This window comes from Schistocerca serialis, chromosome 3 (genome assembly GCF_023864345.2).
Source record: "Schistocerca serialis cubense isolate TAMUIC-IGC-003099 chromosome 3, iqSchSeri2.2, whole genome shotgun sequence".
NCBI classification, from domain to species: Eukaryota; Metazoa; Arthropoda; class Insecta; order Orthoptera; family Acrididae; genus Schistocerca; species Schistocerca serialis.
In genome coordinates this window covers 165,424,305-165,437,257 of record NC_064640.1, presented here as the reverse complement: position 1 = coordinate 165,437,257, position 12,953 = coordinate 165,424,305, and the positions used below count along the sequence as shown (strand labels likewise).

The following is a 12,953-nucleotide window of genomic DNA, read 5'->3' as shown; positions in this document are numbered from 1 at the left end:
GCTAAGTAGCGCACCCTGGTGTCAAGAAATTTAATCACATAATGATTGTAAACACTACTTGAAGGCTGACTTCATGCCAGCATCATTTTACGTGAGTTTTTTTCCCCCATGAACATTTTTTCATAAAGTGAAAATCACGGAAAAATTATAAATATGTTGATGCAAAATCAGGTGTGAATAGATATTGTGGACATACGAAATTTGATGGGAGCTTTAAAAAATATCATAACAGGCGCGAAAACGTTAATTCCAGGAAAGTAAAAGCGAGGTTATACTGTGATTCTTCTCCTTGGGCATATGTGACACATCTCTGATGCATTTGGTTACACACACAGTTACTTGTGATGTAACAGGTGAGGAATCTGACCGTGACTCATTATTTTGTTTCAGTGCACTCTTTTATGATATATCCTGTCGTTCATGTCTCTCGTGACTTGAGAAGTTTTTCTATCTCATGTATCTGTCTGTTTTAATTTCTTTTTCATTTTTTTTTTCATGTCTCCAAATATTTGACTGCTTCATACTAAAAGCACAAAAATCAGTCTTTACAAATGTTTCTCCTACTATCCATGTTTTACTGTTGTTGAATTTTTCCCACATATAATAGTTGAATTTGGTAGGACTGAAAATTGTTTATTCAGTAGTCATTTAACAAGTTCTCTACCTCAGAACATGATTTATTGCCTCTGAGGAATCATCAGATGGCCTAGCCACTATTTTATAAGTAAAACTGATATAAGTTATTCATAAAAATGAGAGGAATGACACTTTGAGATGTGCCTGTTGTGTTCAGTAGAATTTACAAAGTGAGCTTTCTTGCGCATGTGTGGTGTTCTTACAACTTCGGGTATGTCAGACAGCAATGAAACATACATAATGCACAATCAAGAGACACTACTGAATGACATGTTGTTTCACAGTATTTGTAGCATTTATTTTCCTGTGTGATACGTCTTACAAAAGGTTCACAAACTCCTCAGTAACACAGAGAAATTGCCTTGCATCTGCACATAACATTCCCACCACTATTTCATGCTTAATATTTCCCATTACAATAGAAATTTGTAGCATTACTGAATGATCTACAATTCTGTACTGACATTTGGTGACAAAATTTTGTTTTATTGACAAGTGAATTGTTTACGTTCATGCTGTCAATTTAGGTAACATCAGTAGTAAATTTTGAACTATTTAGACCTGTGCTTTAATTTACTAACTGACATGGCATAGTAAAGCAGTGTCCAGTTGTAAACGAAACTATTTACATATAGTGTGTTAACAGAGAGCTTCAATGTGTACAGGCATAGAAGGGGTACTTGACCAGAATGGACCAGGACCTGGGCATCTAAAGGGAGTTTGAAATAATACATGAGGCTGGCAGGTAAAAATTCCATATATTGTAAGAGTTCAGGGTGCATAGGAATCGCCCAGGCCAGACTTTGCGGCCATCTCCCAGTCTAGGTGATTGTAGTGGTTAAAGAAATAGGAAGAAAGAGGAAACAGATCATGTTTGAGTTTGCTGGTGGGTGGTTGAGAAGAGACAGTGTCATAGACAGACAGCCTACACCATCCATCCTGCTATAGAACTGGGACACAAGAGAGGGTCGGCTGTGCGGAATAGCCGTGTGGTCTGAGGCATCTTGTCACAGCCCATGTGGCTCCTCCCATCGAAGGTTTGAGTCCTCCCTCAGCCATGGGTGTGTGTGACACGTCCTTAGCATAAGTTAGTTTAAGTTAGATTTAATAGTGTCCAAGCTTAGGGACTAATGACCTCAGCAGTTCGGTCCCATAAGACCTTACCACAAATTTCCAAGAGAGGGTCCTGACTTGGCTCTGCATTCCAAGAAACAGACAACAATCAACCTATCATACTTTCCCCACACCTCCTATTGGCTCGCCATGGTGGTGAATGTATCTGGTTTTGTCAACAGGTTACTGGAAACAGAAACATCTACTGATGCCACTGTTGACTGGACACAGGTTCTGAGGGAACTGATGCTGGACGTGTAGTTAAAAAACATGATGAAAAAATTAGAATAAAACTTTGTGTTGAAATCCTAAAATATTTGCAGACTGGCTAGCTGTCCTGTATTCCTGTATAATCTTTCCCCCTTCCTCAAGGCCCTCAGATTGGGGAGGGTGGGGGGGGGGGGGGGGTGAGATGACCATCAAAGTGGCTTTAGAAACTATTGTGGGATATGTTTTTTTTCTTCAGTGTTGTCGTGAGGCGGCTTATTGCATAGTGTTGCAAGTGTTTAGTTGATCAAAGTTACCATAATGTCTTACAGAATTACAGTATCATTGGTATCTGGCCTTGACAGTGGCCATGTAGTGCTGGTGGAGATGAATCTGGAGTGAGGTGGCAAAGGATCGCCATGGAGCTCTAGGACAGTGGGGGCTTCAGACGGATGGTAGAGCCATTCAAAATGTCATGCCAGCTTGTGCGGCAGTCATTGTTACTGGTCTAGATCACTCATAAAAAAGGCATTAGGGAATGCCGTGGTGGCCTTTGTTGTACAGAGGGCTACAATTCCTGTCAAAAGATGGGGACACTAGAGGGCTGAACCCTTGGTTAATACTTTAATTTCTATGATTGAACACAACTGTCAACACAGCATTATTCATCTTACAAAGTGCAACCTTCTAAATGTAGTTGTATAAATGAAATAGGTAGTTACTAATCGATGAAAAGACAGTGTGTTGTCCAAGTATATGGCAGTGGAGGAGAGTACCTGCTGGCTCTAATCCATAGTTAAAGATTTATAAAGTTACAAGTATTTAGTTGATCAGAGTTGCCATAATGGCTTAAAGTTTTTTTTTTACAGAATTACAATATTGTTGGTATCTGGCCTTGACAGTGGCCATGGAGTGCTGATGGAGATGAATCTGGATTTTGTACCATTTGACACAGCCTGCATACAAAACTCTAAAGGACAATATTAAAACTTGAAAAAAAATAATACTCTAAATTAAGAAAAAAATGTAATGCTTTAAATTAACATACAGTGTAATACAAAATTAAGAATATGGGCCGTTTGTGACAGCAGAGTTGCGGAATTAGTACTACAGGAACTCAAGGGAGGAGGAGGGAAGCACAATGTTTCAAATATGTGGATTTCCAGCATACTGGAACAGGTTTCAAATATGTTTTGGTGGAAAAGGTGTGATAGGAATCCGGTCCATCCTGGAGGTATGATCAGGAAATGTCTTTTGCCAGCAGAGGAAAGAGACACGGTACAGCACCAATGTTATGGCGATAGAGTAAATATATAGGGTCGGAAAAAACTGAACTGGATAGTATCAGACATCATTTGCCCACTGATATTAAATCACAGTGCAGATTGCCAGTTGATTCATTTGTTGGTTGATTTGGGATGAGGGGACCAAACAGCAAGGTCATCAGTCCCATCGGATTAGGGAAGGGTGGGGAAGGAAGTTGGCCATGCCCTTTTCAAAGGAACCATCCTGGCATTTGCCTGAAACAATTTAGGGAAGTCATGGAAAACCTTAATCAGGATGGCCTGTCATGGGTTTGAACCATTGCTCTCCTGAATGCAAGTCCAGTGTGCTAACCACTGTGCCTCCTCACTCAATCAGATTGCTACTAAGGACGATTGTAGTCTCACTCTCTCAACAGCATGAATAAACCATACCACTGAATGTAGCTTAGCTCCTAAACCAGTTTGGACTCACAGTATGAGGAAGAAAAAGTCAGAAAGCCAAATCCCAAATTCATAATTAAGGAATGAATAAACTCAAGATTGTTGGATAGATTTCGGATGGTGACACTTACCATGGCATTATAATAATACTGAAACTAAAGCACTACAAACATCATAACCTCTGGAGCAGTTGAAGTTCCACTAGAGAAAGTGGACATTATTCTATATAGTTAACTATTTTGAGGAATAAAAGAAATTTAATTGTATTGGCTGCATTTCAATGAGTTGACCACACTGTGTAGTCCAGTGGCTTAGCTGTGCACTGCCTGGAGGTAAGTCACAAATTCAAATTTCATTAATCTTTACTTGTATCCAACCCTTAACAGAATTATCACATTCATTCAAAATCAAACAATGGAAAATTCAGGATGGAATGTAACAATGTGATGAAGCAGGGATACTGAGTCGCAGAAGGCACAATAAAAAGACTGTTAACGATTAGCTTTCAACCAAGTAGACGTTTGTCAAAAGGTCTAGTTAGCTGAAAGCTAATTGTGTGACAGACTTTTTGTTGTGCTTTTCTGCGACTCAGCATCTCTGCTATGTGGTGAGTAGCAACTATCCTTTTCATCATGTTGTTGTAATCTTGTTCTTTACTAATCATTATAGGGTAGGCCATATTGATAGTGATTACAAATGGAGGGAGACCAAATGTTTTTCAGTGCAGTTAGTGTCACAAGTAATGGCCTGCTTGCTCATAAGGCCCCATATAAGCTCTACAATATTTGTGTACATATCCACATTTGGTGATGGGATCAGTACCTTGAATAGCTTTAAACAGATGTTGAAAATAAAGTCTACTGTTTAAGTAATTAAAGAAAAATGGCATGACATTGACATAGGACCATGCAGCAAAGTAAATCAGAATTTACACATGTAATGGATGTCTTTAAACCTACATGTAATGTATGTCTTTAAACCACAAAAACCAGAGGACAAAGAAAGAATGGAGCGCCAGTAACAAAATAAATGAAATGAGCATTATCTATTAACCCATGCAAATATAAATTTGCCATCTCGGCCATCTCTTAGCTTATAAGTGAACTTCAGTTACAATCTTCACAATTGGATACCTACATATTTTGTATATTACCAGTGTTTGATAATTGTCCATAGAGCTCTTGGTGTTTAAAAGCTGTCTTTATTTCACTAGCTTCTAGAATGCAGATTAACAGGTATTAGAATCAGAATAATACCGTCTAACAAAACAAGCATCACTTATTCACTAATAACCTATCACAAACTATTCCATTTTCCTGTCTTACAACTGAAACCAAGTTTAAATTCCACATTTACATTTTGGGTGTGGGAGAGTACCACCCAGCTATTAAAACGTATTCATGACTTGCTTCTTGTGGACACTTCCTCAGTATTACAGTAAGTAAGAGTCAAGTTAATACAGAAGTATTTAACCATACAAGTACAAAAGCTATACTCTAGATTTGCACAAATAAAATTCCCAACATTCGAATCTGTTCTCTTTATTGCTGTGTGAGTCATTGTTAATATGGAGCCTCTACAATGGCAGCTGTGATCTTTATATAAATAATGACAAACATTCTCCTAAACTGCATTGCAGTGAAGTGCGAAGTGAGAGGCACAAGACAGGTGTCCACACAGCTGGCATGGCTGTGCCACTGTTATTTAAAAACTTGTCAGCTGTAACCGTGTGTTGTTAGTGTGGGGCTCATGATGCTGTGGCTGCTGTACACATATAACAAGTTGGGGGGGGGGGGGGTCGGGGATGTTAGCTGTGGCGTGGCATTACTTATCTTATCATGTTATGACAGCTGTGTGCAGGGCGATACAGATACGATCTCTGTGCAATTTAATGTTTTTGTAGCTTAGCATTCACAGATGATGGGACTGCGAAATGACTCAGAGCTTGGTTTTCAATACAAGTGTGCTTATTTCTGTACCATAAACTGAATACTGAGATGTGGGGGAAAAACAGAAAATAACCATTACAGAGAAGGCAAAGTGGAAAAACTTTAATCCTTACATCCCGAAGTCTGGTAGGTCACACAGTGTCCTAGTATTCCGGACAACTGAAAGTGCTAGCCGAAGTTTTACAGCTGTATGCATTTGAGGCCTGTAGTTCTACTTCAACTAGTAATCTGATGGACATTACCAGGATTGCAGAATCTAGTAGTATGTGGCTTATCTCTCAGTGCATATATGCAGGTGTCATGTCTGTCCTGGTCTTGAAATAAAAACTTTCTCTCACCAAGGTTGATGTGATCAGGGCCATTTTCTGGCAGACTGATGGTTTTGACTTCAGATACTAGATGCAGTTTTTTGAGCAAGAAGGAGTTGCACTAGTCCTTAATTTACAAAGTGACATTGCATAACAAAGCAGGGGGCAGATGCAAATGAGTTTATTTACATGTAATGCGTTCACAGACAGCTACAGTGCATCTTGTTCTTTCACACAATGTACCAGCAGTATGGGGAAATAAAAAAACCAACTCAGAATTTAACAACCAGTGCAAGACCTAAATGCTGTTTGTAGACCATTTCTGCCTATATCAAATGAAATGTGTATCATTCGTAATGAACCTTATTTATGATTTCACCTGAGTGGAGTGTATAGTTCATTTGTTACAGACAGGTCACCCTCAATTAAAGTGACATCATATATGAAATATCAACAGATATGCTGCAGTAATAGATCTTGTTGCCCAAGTTAGTGGCACTGACTGTGAGTGGGTTACCTGTGCAGTATTTTAAACTTCTTCAAGTAATTATAATATTTATAAGTGTACTGAGGATGACCTGCTTGTATATTGCTCCTATATCATAATGTGCAGTGTGCTAGCTTGCACAGGGAGGTGAGCCAGGCCTTGATTGAATCTGTACAGCAGATTAACCACCATGGGATGGTAAACTGGGCAGCCTGAGCGTGGTTTTAGGTGCTTTCATGCTAGTTTAGGCAAATACTGTGCGCATTCACAAATATGATACACAAACAGTTCAAATATGATGACACACAGAACAAAGTGTACATGATTCACCGAGATGGCACACAACATCCCTCTCTTAGGTTACCATGACAATTGTTGAGTCAGGAAGGAAATCCAGCCACAAAGCTAAATAATGAAACAAGGTTTACCAAATTATGTGGACCCCATACTAGGCAGAATACAAGCCAGGGAAAAGATGACAATGTCTAACCTTGATTCAAAGGTATCATTACCTGTCTTTTTACTTGAGAATAGTTGAAAAAATGTTGTTAATGTTTGTGTGTAGTTCCTTCTCAGTGGCTTGTTTCCTTAGAAAATATGATTATTATTACTGTTGCAATGTTTGAATGTTCACCAGGTTTTGTATTTTTCTGTGCAGTTTGAAAATTATCACTGATGTGACACCATTGATTTACCACTTTTTGTATTTTTCTGTGCAGGTTGAAAATTATCACTGTCCCAATTTTTACTATTCTACAGACTAAAATTTGCCTTCTTGGTAATTTCCTTGATACCTAATTCAGTAGTGATTATTTTTCATATACATCTCTTTGCTTAGATTATTGTGTGAAACCTCAGATTAGTAATATAGTACCCAAATTTTAAACAGAGATTAAGAGTTATGTTTCTCTTTCACAAGTTTAGTGTAACACTCATCAGAATAGTTAGAGCCTCTGTGAATGGTTACTTGTGTGGAACATCCTTGAACATATAGCAACATTTTGAAAGAACCAGCCCCTATTATTTTTTTATTATGAATAATATTATGATAAAACACTTTTGCTTGCATTATAATCCTCTCATCTCTTAGATAATACACATGATAATTCCATAAATTGTGTGCTCTTATTGGGTTGAAGCACTTTGACTCATCAGGGAAGTAACAAGGCTTGCTCATGTGGTTTTCTTTTTTCTACAGGTATTTTAAAACCCGCTTTTTCATATTAAATTGTATTAGCTCATAACAAAACATTTATTACATGAGTATAATAAGGAAAAGGACAGAGAGTTTACTACATGTGAAAGCCAAGAGTTATGAAAGAGAGTTATGAAAGATGGAAACAATAAACCAATTTTTTTACAGAATTAATAAAAAGTTAGCAAAAATAAAATTTTACACACAGACTGTAAAATTTCAGTTGATAATTTTAGTTCTATGGATATCCCCATAAATTAACTGTCAAGCCCATATTTTATCCTTCCCAGATTCTAGCAAACAAAAATATTACACTGGATGATGCGAACTTTTGCTTGTAAGACATATCATTATTCAAGTACTTTTTCTTGGTATGTGACCATGTAATCATTCTGTAATATGAACCTATGTTTTGGTCACTGTTGCAAATGGCTGTCACACTCATCATTATCACTACATGTTGATATGGTTAAATATCCAGAAATGGGTTATTGAAGCTGACAGTTACTGTGGAAGCTTAAACTCTCATATCACAACTATTGTTATACAAATTGCGGAATGGTGGTACTCCTTAGCAAATTCATATCATAACTGTTGTTATACAGATACAAACTGTGGAATGATGGTGCTTCTTAGCAAATTTCATAGACTATTTTTTTTCATTCTAGGCGATTGGCACTTCCTGCTCATCCTGCCATTACAACAGACCCTCCCCCACCCCCCTCCCATCCGGTGTTATGAATTGACTTTGTAGGAACCTGGAAGTAAAATTCCAAGCCAAACTGTAACAAACATTCTGGTCATGCAGTGATTAAAGTGGTACATTTCTCTTTGCACTTCTCTGAACTCCTCCCCTGAAACATAATAATCCAAACACACATTCTGAACTAAATTTAGTTTTCCTTTTGTCTTGATTTATGTAAATCCCCTTATATTTACAACTTAATTTGTTATTTGAATGTAAAATGACTTGTTACACATCTTAGAATTTATCGTGCCAATAATCTGTAGAACATGAAACTAACTAACTTTAGTAAATGTCCCAGGACTCATACAAAATTATAGTTTTATCCTTTATATTATTATTACTGACAGGTTAACAAAAAACTATCAGTAGTTGTGTTTCATGCATTGTCAGTGTAAACAGGCATGTTGTTTAGTTGTATCATCATTGCACATGAAGTAGAGGTGCATGAAAAAGGAGTACAGTTTGTGGAAGGGTGATAGTATGTTCGTTAATAATGTTACCATTATAGGATCAACGTTGAGGGGAAAGAAAACTAAAAGGCAGTATTTTCCCACTGTTTCTATCTATTAAAATTTATAGTTGGTAAAACAAGTTAAAGCTATAAAATGCTGCCTACAAGGGCAAGGATGAAAATTTTGTAGTCACACAATGAAGAACATGTTTTTATAAGAGGTTGAGTACACTTACTTTTATGTAGAACTCTTTTAGGTTAATGAATGTAGTCTAGTTCTTCTTTTCTTTTTCCCAGCGAGTAGGTTTTGTGCTTGAAATGTCATTCAGTAATGTCTAGAAAGTAATCATCTTCAGCTGCCATAACTTCTCAAAACATTTTCCAGCTACAGATTTCATTAAGTGTGGGGGTAGATGGAAGTGAGAAACACTGGCCTCAAACAGTCCAGCAGATGAAATAAAATGTGATACAGGGCCACTAGCTTCCAGTCACTATTGTTATTGCAATTTTGTTCCTAGCATGAAGTTCTGAGGCCATATTTTAGCCATAGTAACAAATTAACGAATCATCACACAGAAACTAAGTGGACTCTCTTTTAAATGCAGCAAAATTTGTTGAGAGATTTGTTTTCTAATTTGATTTTAATCAGAATTGAACAAATGCTCCACCCAATATATGCAAACCTTTACTATAGATTAGTCATTCATGTAAAACATACTAAACTCTTTCTTCTAATAGGCATATGATGTCAGCTATTTCATTTAATTGTCAGCTATTTCATTTAATTGTCAGCTATTTCATTTAATTATTGAGCTTCTAATTTTATACTTTCTCAAAATTTTCATCCCTGGTTGGAGTTTTGAGGCATCCTTTGTAGAAATCATGTCCAAGAGAACTATATCCACATTCAAACACACTAGCCCATTTCTTAAGTATTGGAAATAAAGATGCAGCTTTTTTATAAACAGTTGTTAACTTTGGATGAATTTCTGTTTACACTGTCCATATCAAATAGTTTATAAATGACACATCATTATAGTTGGTCCATTTGAAGGAAACACAACTACTTAAAAAATCTTTGTAAACAAAAGTATCCTGCAGATCAGGATGGCATGCACCATCTTGCAATATGTAATAACACAACAAAATATAATTGCACTGATGTTGATGCTATGTCTTTACTAGACTGACAAATATTCTTCTCACCATTGTATTTGCCACAGTTGATAACTTCTTTACTTATTTATTTATTTGTTTATTTTACTTTCTTTTGCAGAGTTCTCACACAACACCAGAAAGTGAGCAAAGTCCTGTTGCTGCCTTTCCATCACTTTCAGCATCTGTCAGTGTTTCATCAAGAGCCTCAAAGATGTCTGCAAGTGCCATGAGTGTAATTGCTGTCACTATGACATCAAATGCCCAGGTAAATAAAATTATTTATTTTCAGTGTGTTGCCATTTTGTGTCTAAGTAAAGCAAACATTCCTATTTCAATCAAAATATTTTGTATAACTGTTGTAATGACACAACAGACTGAAAATACCAATGCCAGCAGAATGACATGATCTGGCTCAAACTCTGAAAGTGTGACCACAGTAGTACTAACTGTAAGCATGCATACATAGTAGATCAATGTATGAAACTACATGTGTTATGAAGAAAATCCTATAATATTTGGCTAAGTCTTGAATAAAAAATAACATTATATATGTCAGTTATTTTCAACAACCAAGTCTCAAGTGTGTTTCTCCAGATACATTAACAGTTCAGTATACTGTGTGTGTGTGTGTGTGTGTGTGTGTGTGTGTGTGTGTGTGTGTGTGTGAGGGAGAGAGAGAGAGAGAGAGAGAGAGAGAGAGAGAGAGACGCTTCATTGGAATGCTGCGAGGGTGTGCTGTGAAAATTAATGCCTCTAAATTTTCTATGTGAAAACTTTTAACACATTTTGTTGTATTTAAAAATCTTTAACATTCCACATCTTTATTCTTCATGTCTACAAATTTATTTCTCAACATAATCACCCTGGTTTCCAGAATGAGATTTTTACTCTGCAGCGGTGTGTGCGCTGATATGAAACTTCCTGGCAGATTAAAACTGTGTGCCCGACCGAGACTCGAACTCGGGACCTTTGCCTTTCGCGGGCAAGTGCTCTACCAACTGAACTACCGAAGCACGACTCACGCCCGGTACTCACAGCTTTACTTCTGCCAGTATCTCGTCTCCTACCTAATCACCCTGGTGATGAACACATTTCTCCCAGTGAGAGACTAGCTTGTTGGTACCATTACTGTGGAATTTGCTTTGATGTTGGAGCAAAAACCTATCCTCTGCTTGAACCACTTCATCACTATCATACTGAAGTAAACAGATGAAAATTAGATGGGGCTAAGTCGGGACTGTATGGAGGATGATTGATGACAGTGAACCTGGGGCATCAGATTGTTGCAGATGTCACAACACTCGTGTGGTCTGGCATTGTCATGCTGAATAGGAGGGTGCTCCATGTGTGGCTGAACTCTTTGAATATGAAACTCAATTACAGCATGCTGTTCCTTGTCACAACAGCATAGTTACATTACACATCACCATGTTACCTGCTGCAGTTCAGAGCCCTCTTGCAGCAGAGGGTTTGTGGTTTGTGTCAGTGAATTGAGAAAGTCAACAGAATGATATGTGTGACATTTAATACCTCAACCAATATTGAGACCAGAATAAAAAAAATTTGGAGGCATTATTTTTGAGCACGCACTCATAGATTAATTTTTGTCAGTGAAAGGTTTGATTGTTTACTTCAGCTCTTGACAAACTTATTCAACAGCCTGATTCCTTAACAAACACACAAGTAAATCTTTAAATCTTCCAGTGATACCAGTGTCTCCAACTATATTTGAGAGATTAAATAGTAGGAAAAATTTTAGTGTCCTCCAAATTAGGTAACTTTATTGTTCTAGTAAGCAGATAAACCCATTCAACCATATGATCCCAAAAGATAATTACCACTACTACACTGAAAGGAAAATATACAATACAAAATACAGCAAGTCTGGCAGAAAATACCTCAAATAAGAATATTGCATAATTATAATTAAGTCTGATGTTTATGGAATTTTTAAATGAAAGAGAAATAACAAATTTCACAAATAAATATTTTCCATAATGCAGAGGGATTAAAATTCGTTAGCTGCTAATGATGATAAAAAAAGTTAGGGAAGTTACAGTTTAACATCATTTCAGTGTCAAGGTCTTTTGAGATAGTAACCACTGGAAAAGGAAAGATATTTTGTGTATTTATCAGAAAGAAAATCGATACATGTCACTACACAGAGGCGGACTCTAATTAATTTCAAGAAAAACTCAGAAGCCTGGGACTTATAAAAAACTCACGTACAAATGTTTGGATGGGATTGATGTACAGGAAATGAATGCTTCAGTAAAGAGGAAAAGTTATCATACAAGGCATCAATAATGGAAAATATCCTCAACATGATGAGTGAAAAGAGAAAATACAAAATTACAGATCAGGATGGATATAGCCAATAGAGAAATGTGATTAGTGGAGAGATGAAGAAAGCATCTGAAGAATGGTTTGAAATAAATGTAAAGAGATAAATGAAAACATAGTAAAAGATAATTCAGAATGAGCAAAGCAAAAAGTTTGGAACATATTCTAAAGAATAATTAGGAGACAAGACAGAAAAGTCAGAATAGCAGTGGATGAAGTAACACCAGGTGGTTACAATTAAAGTGCAGCTGCTTACAGAGGTCCAGATTGTGTTGTAATTGTCATATGGCAGAGAAACTTGGTAGATATTCTAATGCATTAATGAGGAACCAGTTCACACTGGAAAAAAAAAATTAGTTCCAATTGTGGCCACTAGATGCAAATCAGGTGTTACAAATGCAAGAAAGGTGTATAGAAAAGTTTCCGTGTGTAATGGATTATCAATGGAATGTGAGCAGAAGAGGTCGAACAAGTGAGAAAAGCGTTCTTGTTGATTTTATTATTAACCGCCACTTACACAATTTGTTCAATATGAGCACTGCAGATGTTGACGATATACTGTGCAGTACCAAGTTTTGGGTCTGATGTCCAAAATGGGAACTAATTTTTTCCATCACAAATTGATTCTGCATTAACACATTAGTATATCTAC

At 36.9% G+C, this 12,953-nt stretch overlaps 1 protein-coding gene across 1 annotated transcript in view; it reads left to right on the top strand.

Moving 5' to 3' along the window:
- Positions 1-12,953, top strand: part of LOC126469882 (E3 ubiquitin-protein ligase HERC2) — an 846,528-nt gene that overhangs the window by 559,346 nt on the left and 274,229 nt on the right. The window contains exon 60 of the mRNA XM_050097213.1: positions 10,077-10,223. Coding sequence (XP_049953170.1) covers positions 10,077-10,223 — 147 coding nt within the window. The remainder of the gene's footprint in view (positions 1-10,076; positions 10,224-12,953) is intronic.